This window comes from Symphalangus syndactylus, chromosome 4, assembly GCF_028878055.3.
Source record: "Symphalangus syndactylus isolate Jambi chromosome 4, NHGRI_mSymSyn1-v2.1_pri, whole genome shotgun sequence".
NCBI classification, from domain to species: Eukaryota; Metazoa; Chordata; class Mammalia; order Primates; family Hylobatidae; genus Symphalangus; species Symphalangus syndactylus.
This window is the reverse complement of record NC_072426.2, coordinates 43,286,408-43,299,922: the sequence shown is the minus strand read 5'-3', so window position 1 is coordinate 43,299,922 and position 13,515 is coordinate 43,286,408. Positions and strand designations below refer to the sequence as shown.

Below are 13,515 nucleotides of genomic sequence, written 5' to 3'. Positions count from 1 at the left end.
ACAATATTCTCACCTCTACTTCCCCTACAAGTCTTTTCTATACCAGATTACCCACCTCTCTTGGTACTGGCAGCAGGGTTTACACTGCTGTTTTGACAACAATTAATCTTCTCAGAATGCAATGGTATGTCAGTCAATTGGGGTCCACTGAAAGCCAATAGTCAAGAGTGAGTGATCTGACCACTGCAAAAGAGAGCAGTGAATGTCATCTGCACTTCCACAGGGACTGCACAAAGTTCTCCAGTGCCAGGCTTCTCTCTGGACTTCATTGTTGTCAGTATGGTGAGAGTCAGAAAGAGACACTCCAGTTATTCAGTCATTCATGCCTGTAATCCCAGCACTTTGGAAGCCGAGGCAGGCGAATCAAGAGGTCAGGAGTTCGAGACTAGCCTGGTCAACATAGTGAAACCCCATCTCTACTAAAAATACAAAAAATTAGCCGAGCGTGGTGGTGCACACCTGTAATCCCAGCTACTCAGGAGGCTGAGGCAGGAGAATCGCTTGAACCTGGGAAGCAGAGGTTGCCGTAAACCGAGATTATGCCATTGCACTGCAGCCCTGGCGACAGTGCGAGACGCTGTCTCAAAAAAAAAAGAAAAGAAAAAACATTCCCTCAACCATAAATCAGCACCATCATCTTCTCAACATGCTGAAACCAGTCTTGATTGTTCCATGTTCCCCAAACCCAGGAGAACTGCCCATTCTACTACTTGGTCTGAAAAGGCTTAACAGATAAAATTCTAGGTCTTACCATGAGTGGAAATGGATCAAAATGCAGATGAACTGCTAAATGTCTACCAGACTCCTTCCACCTTTCTCTAAACCTCCCATTCAGAACCTCCCTTTTACTCCCAAGCCATTTGGTAACCATTCTGCTTCCCTTCTATCTCCACATTCTGTCTCTACCATCTGACTTCTCACTGCCATCTATAAAGAAGGCCTGGGCCAGGTGCGGTGGCTCATGCCTGTAATCCCAACACTTTGGGAGGCCGAGGCGGGTGGATCACGAGGTCAGGAGATTGAGACCATCTTGGCTAACACGGTGAAACCCCGTCTCTACTAAAAATACAAAAAATTTGCCTGGTGTGGTGGCAGGCACCTGTAATCCCAGCTACTCGGGAAGCTGAGGCAGGAGAATGGCATGAACCTGGGAGGCAGAGGTTGCAGTGAGCCGAGATTGCACCACTCCACTCCAGCCTGGGCAACAGAGCAAGACTCCATCCAAAGGCCTGAAATGTAGGGAGGAACCAGAGGAACAGTAGTACAGCCAGATGCCTCTTGCCACAGGAATTTTCGACATTGTCAGTCACATTGGGAACCATTTGTTCATGTCCAAGCTGGTCAAAGAGAAGACCCTGGGTAGCAATGATTAAAGGAATTCTTGTTGCAGAGTAGTCAACACATTTATGTAAATTCTTTCTTGGTAATGGTAAAGACTTAGGGTTGCATAGATACCTTGCAGCAGACACTGTTTTCTTGCAACAGACACTGCTTCAACACACACTGTTTTCTGACTTTGTGTTGAAATCTGGTGAGATCCACTTAACTTAGAACTCAATATTAGTGTAGGTTAAAAAAAAAATTCACCACAGGAAGTAAATTGGCATTCTATATATTTGAGAAACTAATGTATAAAAATTCAAGTTAATTACAATTGGAAGGGGACCAATAATTCCACTTTTTAATTGAAAATAATCTATATACTCCCAATAAACTCACAGTAAAATAAGCTTCAAAAAGCCTTAAGGAAAAAAAGCCAGTAATTAGAACAAAATATGTAATGTGGCTAATAGCATAGATATGCTTGCCTTTAGACAATTCTTATATACTCAATTCTTATATGATTGAAAGATTCTGTAGTAATGCTCTACCTTTTTACAAAGAAAAAAAAAATAGGTTTCCAAAAGAAAATTAAACGTTTATGACTGGAGTTAGTGGTAGTAAGGAATTGGATGTGAGTGGTTGACTGCTCTTTGTGCCTTCAGCGTTTTGCAGAAAATTCTGTCTTCTTTTTAGTCCATCCAAAATGACTGAATTATTAGATCCCAGACTCTGTGTCCTAAAGATATTAAAAAAAACAGAATTATTGGCTTCAAAGGGAACTTGAATTTCTAACCAAGGCATTATACTTTCATTTGTTACTTTGAAGTAGTACATTTACTAATACAAAGGTACACTTATCAAATAAGTTAACCTTTAAAAATCCAAAGTGCTCTTTACATTTTAAAGGCTTCACCATAGCACCTCAATTATTTGACAGCTGCCTTCACAGAAGTTTATATTTTCTGAAAAACATCTGTTCTCAGATCCAGTATCAAGTATATTCTAGTCAGAAACAGTAAGTTCCCTGAAAAAATTCTATATATCTGAAGTGGCCAATATCTTCCTGTGAAATTTATTACTTTTATGAGAAATCATATGGAAGAGAAAAGCAAATTATTATATTTTTAATATTACAATGTTCTTTTCTAGGAGGAACAAGCTATATTAGGCCATTATCTAACACATATGCCTTGCTTCAGCTAACTCACAATACTGTTTGGTAGGCTGGGCACAGTGGCTCACGCCTGTAATCCCAGCACTTCAGGAGGCCAAGGCAGGCGGATCACTTGAGGCCAGGAGTTTGAGACTAGCCTGGCCAACATGGTGAAACCCCGTCTCTACTAAAAATACAAAAATTAGCCAGGCATGGTGGTACACACCTGTAATCTCAGCTACTCATGAGACTGAGGCATGAGAATCTCTTGAACCTATGAGGCAGAGGTTGCAGTGAGCCAAGATCACACCCACTACACTCCAGCCTGGGCAACAGAGCGAGACTCTGTCACAAAAAAAAAAAAGTATTTTTGCTTTTTTTTTTTTTTTTTAAACAGAGTCTCGCTCTGTTGCCCAGGCTGGAGTGCAATGTGCAGTCTTGGCCCACTGCAACCTCCACCTCCCCGGTTCAAGCGATTCTCCTGCCTCAGCCTCCTGAGTAGCTGGGATTACAGGCGCGTGCCACCACACCTGGCTAATTTTTGTATTTTCAGTACAGACAGGGTTTCACCATGTTGGTCAGGCTGGTCTCGAACCGCTGACCTTGTGATCCACACCCGCCTCAGCCTCCCAAAGTGCTAAGATTACAGGCATGAGCCACCGCGTCCAGCCTATTTTTGCTTTTCAACATTCCCATTTCCCACTTTGCTACTCTCCATCAACTGTCCATTACATTAAAATATATCAAATATATTTTGTCTAATAAGTCTTCCTCTAAACAGCCGATCACTCAATTCCATCACTCTGACTGTAAAAGTCTCATGCTTTGTTCTTAAGTTCAACTTGCCTGTTTATTGTTTGTCTCCCCAACTAAATTGTATACTTCCTGTAAGTAGAAACAATGTCTTGTTCATCTCTATCCCCCTAATCCTTATAACCATTATGGCACACAGTTGATGTTCAAATGTTACTTTCCCTTCCCTTTCCTCTAAATGCCTATTATAGCTAGCCTTTCAGGAAAAGCATATTGCTTAAAAATAACCAATCCTTAAGAAATTAAATTTCTCGAAATTTTGCAAATCAAAATTCCTAGTCACCTATCAAGGAGTAATGTCTCTCATCTGTTTTTGTTTTGTTTTTGCCACAGATAAAGAAAAGGAACCCATGGCTTGTTGGTTTACACCACCACTGTTCACGTTTGAAGACATGTTTTGATTATCTTAAAGACTTAATAGCCGGGCATGGGGGCTTACACCTGTAATCCCAGCACTTTGGGAGGCCGAGGCGGGTGGATCACTTGAGGTCAGGAGTTCGAGACCAGCCTGACCAACGTGGTGAAAACCTCATCTCTACTAAAAATACAAAAATTAGCTGGGCGTGGTGGTGTGTGCCTGTAATCCCAGCTACTCAGGAGGCTGAGGCAGAAGAATCACTTGAACCCGGGAGGTAGAGGTTGCAGTGAGCTGAGATTGTGCTACTGCACTGCAGCCTGGGCGAAAGAGCGAGACTCCGTCTCAAAAAAAAAAAAAAGAAAAGGTCTTGCACCCCCAATAAAGAAGTAATGATATGTTTTTAAAATGTAGATTTCTAGGAATATATCCTAAGAAAAAAACTCAGAAATGTCCACATTTTTATGTAAAAATAACTCACTGCAGGTTGATTTATTAGTAGCAAACAATTGGGAATGATCTAAATGTCAAAGAAAGGAAAATAGGCTGGGCACAGTGGCTCATGCCTATAACCCTAGCACTTTGAGAGGCCAAGATGGGAGAACTGCTTGAGCCCAGGAGTTTGAGACCAGCCTGGACAACATAGTGAGACCTCATTCTTACAAAATAATAATAAGCAACAGCTGGGTGTGGTGGTGCATGCCTGTGGTCCCAGCTACACAGGAGGCTGATTTGCTTGAGACCAGGAGGCTGAGGCTATAGTGAGCCCTGACTGAACCACTGTACTCTATCCTGGGCAACAGTGTGAGACCTTGTCTCTAAAAAAAGAGAAAAAAAAGGAAAATAATATTTATTTATATATATAAGTCCACATAACAGAATGCTAAACAGCCACTAAAAAGAACAAGCTTGTGGCTCATGCCTGTAATCCCAGCCAAGGTGGGTGGATCACTTGAGGCCAGGGAGGCCAAGGTGGGCAGATCACTTGAGGCCAGGAGTTCGAGACCAGCCTGGCCAACATGGTGAAACCTCATCTCTGTTAAAAAAAAAAAAAAAAATACACACACACACATAAAATAGCTGGGCGTGGTGGCTCACGCCTGTAGTCCCAGCTACTCAAGAGGCTGAGGCAAGGAAAAAAAAAGGCTTGAGGCCAGGCGCAGTGGCTTATGCCTGTAACCCCAGCACTTTGGAGGCTGAGACGAGTGGATCACCTGAAGCAGGAGTTCAAGACCAGCCTGGACAACATGGTGAAACCCTGTCTCTAATAAAAACACAAAAATTAGCTGGGCCTGGTGGTGTGTGCCTATAATCCCAGCTATTTGGGAGACTGAGGCATGAGAATTGCTTGAACCCAGGAGGCAGAGGTTGCAGTGAGCTGAGATCGCGCCACTGCACTCCAGCCTGGGCAACAGAGAAAGACTACATCTCAAAAAACAAACAAACAAACAAACACCAAGCTTAAGCTACATTTACCAATAACAGGATATACATAAGTTATATGAAAAAAGAAAGCCATGGCTCTGTATGACTTGTTGTTAAAAATACTTTTATTAAGCCCTGGTACAGTGGCTCACGCCTGCAATCCCAAGACTGGGAGGCCAAGGCAAGAGGATAGTTGAATCCAGTTCGAGACCAGCCTGGGCAACATAGCAATATATTGTCTCCACCAAAAAACTTTTTTACACTTGATCTTAGCCAAAAGGCCGAGAAGTGATCAAAAAAACTCTTTAATTAGCCTGATGGCCAGTGCAGTGGGTCATGCCTGTAATCCCAGCACTTTGGGAGACTGAAGCGGGAGAATCCCTTGAGCCCAGGAGTTCGAGACCAGACTGGTCACATTGTAAAACCTCATCTCTACCAAAAATTAGCTGGGTATAGTAGCACGTGCCTATAATCCAAGCTACTCCAGAGGCTGAGGTTGGGGGATGGCTTGAGCCCAGGAGGTCTAGGCTGCAGTGAGCTATGATTGTGTCATTGCACTCCAGCTGGGTGACAGAGTGCAACCCTGTCTCAAAGAAAAAACAACAGAGCAACTTACAAATGCATAGAAAAAAGCGTAGGGCCAGCCATACTCAGTGGCTCACACCTGTAACCCCAGCTCTTTGGGAGGCTGAATCGCTTGAGCCCAGGAGTTTGAGACTAACCAGCCTGAGCAACATGGTGAAACCCCATCTCTCCAAAAAAAAAAAAAAATTAGCTGGGCATAGTGACATGTGACTGTAGTCCCAGGTACGCGGGAGACTGAGGTAGGAGGATCACTTGAGCCCAGGGAGGTTGAAGCTGCAGTGAGCTGTGATTGTACCACTGCACTCCAGCCTGGGTGACAGAGTCAATCACTGTCTCAAAGCAAAAAAAAAAAAAATACTGGCCAAGATATGAACCAAATTTTAGAATGACCTGTGAGAAACTATTAAATAACGTAAGGAAAATGTTCATATGATAGACTATTAATTTTAAAAAGCAACATGCAAAATAGTAACTCAGTACGAGCCCAGCAGACAAAATCTATAGATCTATACATTTGGACTGAAGTGTTATACAGAAATACACCAAATATAAAATGATTTTTTTAAAAATATCTAGATGTTAGGCCAGGCACAGTGGCCCACGCCTGTAATCCCAGCACTTTGGGAGGCTGAGGCGGGCAGATCACCTGAGGTCAGGAGTTCGAGACCAGCCTGGCCAACATGGTGGAACCCTGTCTCTACTGAAAATACAAAAATTAGTCAGGCGTGGTGGCGGGCACCTGTAATCCCAGCTACTTGGGGGACTGAGCCAGGAGAATTGCTTGAACCCGGGAGGCAGAGGTTGCAGTGAGCTGAGACCACACCATTGCATTCCAGCCCGGGCAACAAGAGAAAAACTCCATCTCAAAATATATATGTGTGTGTGTGTGTGTGTGTGTGTGTGTGTCAGAATAAGTATAGGTGTTTTAAAAAATATTTTTCACCCAGTAAGATTGTTAGCTATTTTTAAAGGGAAAAAAAATACTTTTCAGTACTTCTTAAGTGTTCTATCATGGCTATACTACTTTTATAATCCAAACAACGTTTAAACAAATCGGCATGGAAAACATTAGTGGAGGCCGGGCATGGTGGCTCACACCTGTAATTGCAGTACTTTGGGAGGCTGAGGAGGGTGGATCACTTGAGGTTAGGAGTTCAAGGCCAGCCTGGCCAACATGGCAAAATCTCGTCTCTACTAAAAAATGCAAAAATTAGCTGGGCATGGTGGTGCATGGCTGTGATCCCAGCTACTCAGGAGGCTAAAGTGGGAGAATTGCTTGAACCCAGGAGGCAGAGGTTGCAGTGAGCAGAGATTGCACCACTGCACTCCAGCCTGGACAACACAGCAAAACTCTGTCTCAAAAAAAAAAAAAAGAAAGAAAGAAAGAAAATATTAGGCTGGGCATGGTGGCTCACGCCTGTAATCCCAGCACTTTGGGAGGCCAAGGCGGGCAGATCACCTGAGGTTGGGAGTTCAAGACCAGCCTGACCAACATGGAGAAACCTCATCTCTACTAAAAATACAAAATTAGCTGGGTGTGGTGGTGCATGCCTGTAATCCCAGATACTTGGGAGGATGAGGTAGGAGAATCACTTGAATCCGGGAGGTGGAGGCTGTGGTGAGCCGAGATCACGCCATTGCACTCCAGCCTGGGCGACAAGAACAAAACTCTGTCTCAAAAATAAAATAAAATATTAGTGGATAGTAGCCACATCCCTTTCTCAACCTGTGTAGAGCCAGGCATAGAAGTGAAAACTTCCAACCCTCAGTTCAGAAAGTGCTTGGCTTATAGAAATTTCTATTTTTAGAAATAATTGAAGATTTATGAGTAGTGGGGACGGTCAAATTTGGTTCACATTAAAAATAAACTGTATCCTACTATATAAGAGATTTCATTGTAACTTTATACAATTTATTCAGTAAAGGTATAAAAGCTGGAAGAATTGTATCATTATAGAAGTGTGATAGTCAGTAGTCGCTGACTAGATAACAAAATGCCCTTGATTTTCATAATTCCTGTAGAACAGCGGCTAATCAGACACTTTCTTTTTTTTCTTTTTTTTGAGACAGAGTCTTGCTCCATCACCAGGCTGGAGTACAGTGGCATGATCTCGGCTCACTACAACCTCCACCTCCCAGGTTCAAGCGATTCTCCTGCCTCAGCCTCCCGAGTAGCTGGGATTACACGTGCCACCACGCCCGGTTGTATTTTTAGTAGAGACGGGGTTTCACCATGTTGGCCAGGATGGTCTCGATATCTTGACCTCATGATCCGCCCGCCTCGGCCTCCCAAAGTGCTGGGATTACAGGCATGAGCCACTGCATCTGGCCTAAATCAGACACTTTTGTGTGGACTTACCGTGGAGAATCTATTCCACTATCTCCTGCCATGCTGTGATATTCTGTCCCTTCCAAGTGATTGTGTTCATATTGGACATCCTGAGCCAACACTGGCATATGTGAAGTGTTGAAAAGTTGGAACTTTTGTGGGAAATGTTTTCTCATTTCCTGATTCTGAGGACTCTGACTCCAGCTAGTTGGCTTCTTTCCTGTGTCACCAATAGCGTCTTGTATGACTTCAGCTTCGAAACTGGCTTTTCTTGTGCTATAGTAATCAAAGATTCTTTCATCAGCAGGTGCTGAGGCCTGTACATGTTTAGCAACAGTGGGTTCTTCTTCGTAGTTAAAACCAAACTGGGCCCCTGAATTTAGGCCACAACTTTCAGCAGAGAGGTTAGGTTCTTGGCTTTCACCTGGGGTAGCATGCAGCCCAGTGGGTTTGTAGCATTCGTTCCTTTTAAGCACCTGAGGCTCAACCCTCTCCATTGTGCTGTTGTACTCAGTCAGAGATGTCTCAATCACTTTTTGTTTTCCTAAATGATTTCCCTGGCTTCCACCTGTGAAGCAATACTGACTGTGGCCAGGCAGCATTTGACATAAGTCATCATTCTCAGAAATGTCATCCTCCTCTAGATATAATGAACTACAGGCACCATCATCATCTTCCACTTCATTCTGATACAAGGCCTGGTCATCATTAGAAAGCCGTTCATTTTCTAGGCTTGTAGTCTCTGCATCCTGGACAAATCCTTTTCTCAATAATTCTTCTGAGTCTCTGTCTTGTCTTTCAGGTTGTCTTAAAGGGTTCACGCCAACTGGGTAATCCAAAAGGCCAAGATTTTGAAACTGGTGTATTGTGTTATCCACTAATCTACAAGCAGAGGGTGTTCGGTCTGAAAAGGAGGCACCTGGTGATGGCAGGCTATGCGGAGTCTCTTTGGTCTCCCCTAATTTGTCAAAGTGGGAATGACTTTTCCTCAAGACTTCAGGAATTACCTCATTTTCTCCACCATACACTTCGTATCTCAACATGCTTTCCATAAAGGGACAGCATTTACCATCATTTTGCAACATGCTATGTTGAGGGTGACTGAAGAGGTGACCTCTGAAGTCATCACTGATGGGTTTGACAGTAGGGTCATTTATGTAAATGGATTCTGCTTCCATTTTATCATTAGGTTGTTCAGCATATGGCTCTTTGGCTCTACCATCAAAGATTCTTGAGGAATCCAAGGACCTAGGCTTTTGGAAAGGCTTTTCCTTTGGTCCAGTCTGGCTGGGTTTCAGATCACTGGTCTTCTGAATTTTGTGCCCTTTGGATATTGTGCTTCCTCGGTGAGACAAACCCTGGAAAGGATTACTGATTCGCTTTTTGTAAATCAAATGGGAACCTAGCACTGTTGTAATCTCACCAAGTGGTTTCTGACCTACCATTTCATTTGGGCTTTTAATTCTCGGGATGGGCTGTGTAGCAGGGAGCTTGGGGTGTTTCTCCAATCTAATGCTTCCTGGCTGAAGCTCACTTCCCTGATTCCTGGCTTTGTGTCTATCCCTGCGAGAATGGCCCTGCCCTCGAGGTTTTGCAGACAGACCCTGCCTTTTCTTAACCCGCTCTTTTGAAGGATATTTATGCCCGATTGTCAGCATGTCAGTGGAAGTGCCCTGGCTATTATATTTTTTCTGTTCTTCGTATTTTTGCATTAGGACGGTGTGTTTGATTAAATTGTCAACAGTCAAAATGGGGTTAATTCGTTTGATTATCTCATGTTCAACATCTCGAGGGATATTGTCCAAGTCATCTTCATCTCGGACAGGCCATTCTTCAGGTGGGAACTGAGCAGAGAAACTGCTGTGTTCTGTTTTGGGCTTCTCCTTTCTAGATATGCTGCGCCATAAGAGACTAAAACCAAACTTCTTGCCTTTTTCCTTATCTCTTGTGTATGGTAAAGGTTTGGTGCTCTCACAAATGTGGTGCTCCGCAGACACTGAAACTGCCCCATTCTGTACCCAAGGTACAGACTCCCCAAGACCTCTATGACTCTTCCTAGTCACTTCTGCAGCAACTGGTGGTTCCTGAACATCCTGAGTGTGCACGTCCCAGAAACACTGGCAAGACTGACAGTGGCATATGGGGGCAGCATTCTCTTGGGCTGACTCTACACAGCTCTCCATGCTCACCAGATATGTCATGGAAGCTGGCATCAGGCGACTTTCATCTGATGGCAGCACTCTCTTATTTTCCTGGGTGGTTGTATTTGTAATGAAGTAAGTCTGAGGAGTAACTATGAAGTATCCTTCTCCAGTGTGATAAATCTTCCTTTCTTTAATCAGTGTTCCCAGAGTGGTATAAAGAATATCTTCCGATGGAATTGCAATGCCTAAAACAGACAAGCATTTTACAGATTTTGAGTAAGAAAAATTTTAATGAGTGAAGTCAGTAACTCTGAAATGACTACACATCGGCTTGATAAACCCAGAGCTGACTGTAACATGATTAATACATGTGATTAAAATGCCAGGGATGGGTGTGATGGCTCATGCCTATAATCCCAGAGTTTTGGGAGGCTGAGGCAGGAGGATCACTTGAGCCAGGAGTTCAAGACAAGGCTAGGCAACATAGCAAGACTTCGTCTCTACAAAGAAATTTTTAAACATTAGCCAGGTATGGAAGGATCATTTGAGTCCAGGAGTTCAAGGCTGCAGTGAGCTATGATCGTGCCACTGTACTCCAGCCTGGGCAACAAACCAAGACCCTGTCTCAAAAAAAAAAAAAAAAGCCAAAGAAGTATAAATAATATTTATAACTTAAATAATAGGAATAGGCCAGGCACGGTGGCTCACACCTGTAATCCCAGCACTTTGGGAGGCTGAGGCAGGCAGATCGCTTTAACTCAGGAGTTCAAGACCAGGCTGGGCAACATGGTGAAATCATACCTCTACTAGAAATACAAAAATTAGCAGGGCATGGTGGCGGGTGTCTGTAGTACCAGATGCTTTGGAGGCTGAGGTGGGAGGATTGCTTGAGCCCTTGGAGGCAGAGGTTGCAATGAGCCGTAATTGCACCACTGCACTCCAACCTGGGCAACATAGTGAGACCCTGTCTCAAAAATAAAAATAAAAATAACAGGAAAATAATTTGGTCCACACAAAGTCACATGGGTAGGTTAATGAGTAAATAGACAAAAAAAATCTGAATTCATTCAAAAAAAACCCATTATAAATTTAAACTGTGACTGAGGAAAGCATTCTTTTATTTAGTAGCTAGGATTACAGGCACCTGCCACCATGCCTAATTTTTTTTTTTTGTAGTTTTTAGTAGAGATGGGGTTTCACCATATTGGCCAGGATGCTTTCAATCTCTTGACCTCGTGATCCGCCCACCTTGGCCTCCCAAAGTGCTGGGATTACAGGCGTGAGCCACCATGCCCGGCCCAGATGCCATTCTTGAAAAGGAAGAAAATAAATAAATAAAAGAATGAGTGGCGTGCACCTGTGGTCCCAGCTACTTGCGAGGCTGAGGCAGGTGGATTGCTTCAACCCACGAGTTTGAGGCTGCAGTGATCTAAGAAGATGCCTCTGCACTCTAATCTGGGCAACAGAGTGAGGTCTTGTCTCAAATAAAATAAAGAATGAGACATATCAATATGTGTTAGCATTGACAGATCTCCAAGATATGTTTTTAAGTTAATAAGGGAAACGTGTTGAGGGAATGTATAGAATGATCCAATTTATGCCGGGCACGGTGGCTCATGCCTGTAATCCCAACACTTTGGGAGGCCGAGGCGGGTGGATCATGAGGTCAGGAGTTCAAGACCAGCCTAACCAACATGGTGAAACCCTGTCTCTACTAAAAATACAAAAATTATCTGGGCATGCTGGCGGGTGCCTGTAATCCCAGCTACTGAGGAGGCTGAGGCAGAAGAATCGCTTGAACCCCGGGGAGGTGGAGGTTGCAGTGAGCCGAGATCACGCCATTGCACTCCAGCCTGGGTGACAGAGCGAGACTCTGTCTCAAAAAAAAAAAAAAAAAAGTTCCAATTTATGTTATGAAAAATGTATTATATTATCATATATAAGAAATGATAATAGCAGTTATTACCTCTGGGAAGTGAGAATGAAAAAATGGGAGATGGGGGGAAATAAACTTTACTTTCTCATTTTGCACTCCTTTCCACAGAGTGTGATTTATTTATTTATTGCCGTAAGCATTTATTTTTGGAAAAGTTTATCTGAAATGTAAAAGAAATACCCTTATCAAATTTGTTGATGCAGGACTTCTTCTGGCAGGGTTCTGATATAAAGTTCTATAGAAGAGGGGAAAAAAGGATATCACCCAGTTTATTTATGTGTTTAAGACTAATTATAAATAGAAACCAAACACATACAGTGAAGTACAAATAGAGAAGAACTTATTACTCTACCTGGGTAATGTTTCATCAAACGCTCCAAAAGTGATTCCTGTGTTACTACAATCTGAGCTGTATTCATATCAGATATAGCACAGCAAAGAACTTCACCCAAAGGTACAAACTGAGATTGAGTTATTGGATTCATTTGCACTGGAAAGACATCACCTAAATTGGAGATTAAAAAAAAGGGAGGGGGGTTGATACATTTGATATAGTATAAAATGTTTGGAATTAGTGAAACAAAAATAAAGATTAATAAGTAGAATTGCAATGCTTTCATCAGTCTTTACTCAGAATCTGTTAACATGACATGTACGATGACAGAAACTACGCAAGAAAGATTTACACTATGGTCTCTACTTTTAAGAAATGTGTATTAACTGTCTCTACAATAAGAGATGGCAAGAGTCCATTAGGAAGGCTCAAAGTATTATCAGAGTTCAGGAGGTCACGCAATACTTATATACCAGCAGTTTACCATCTTTCAAACTATTTTTTCGTATTAGCTATCTTGAGAAAGGCAGACACAGGATTATTTCTTTACTCAAAATATATAAAGTTATAGAAAACTCAAGTAATGGTCCCAAGTCTAAAAGCAAGTAAAGTGACAGAAATAGGTCTTCTGACTCCTGATCCAGCATTTTCACCATTCCACATTTTCCTGATTGGGATGATCAGGAAGATTTGAAGAAAGGCAGAAGTGTTTTCCAATGAGCAAGAAGACATGAAGCAAAACCATGGAAAGCACATGTAAGGACATGGATAGAGTTATCCTGGTTCAATAGAACTCAAGGCTCAATACAGGACCAAAGTGGAAGACAAGGCTGGAAATGTAAGCTAGACTATATCGTCTTTCCTCCTAGCCAGTGTATTAAATGTTCTTCTTAACCTGCCATTACTCAGGTTGAGTACTGGATTCTGCTGGACATCCATGGAAACCCCTCAATCAATTGGAAATGAAAGACTAAGACTCAGGAAAGAGATTTAGGAATCAACTAATAGAAATGAGATCTGAAGCTAGAGTGGAATAAATTATTTAATAGGAGAATAAAGAAAAGCACCAAGAAAAACCTAACTAAGAAACAATCTACATTTAAGACACAGTAGGGACC

General features: G+C 42.6%; 1 protein-coding gene across 3 annotated transcripts in view; it reads right to left on the bottom strand.

Annotated features, from left to right (window-relative positions):
* Positions 1-1,596: 1,596 nt before the first annotated feature.
* Positions 1,597-13,515, bottom strand: part of STOX1 (storkhead box 1) — a 67,075-nt gene continuing 55,156 nt past the window's right edge. For 2 of the 3 annotated variants that reach the window (XM_055274516.2, XM_063637174.1), the window contains exons 2-4: positions 12,416-12,568; positions 8,014-10,372; positions 1,597-2,059 (exon numbers count right to left, since the gene is read on the bottom strand). In XM_055274516.2, the coding sequence (XP_055130491.1) occupies positions 1,912-2,059; positions 8,014-10,372; positions 12,416-12,568 (2,660 nt within the window). In that variant the 3' untranslated portion in view covers positions 1,597-1,911. The remainder of the gene's footprint in view (positions 2,060-8,013; positions 10,373-12,415; positions 12,569-13,515) is intronic. The other variant, XM_055274518.2, reaches the window with a different exon arrangement.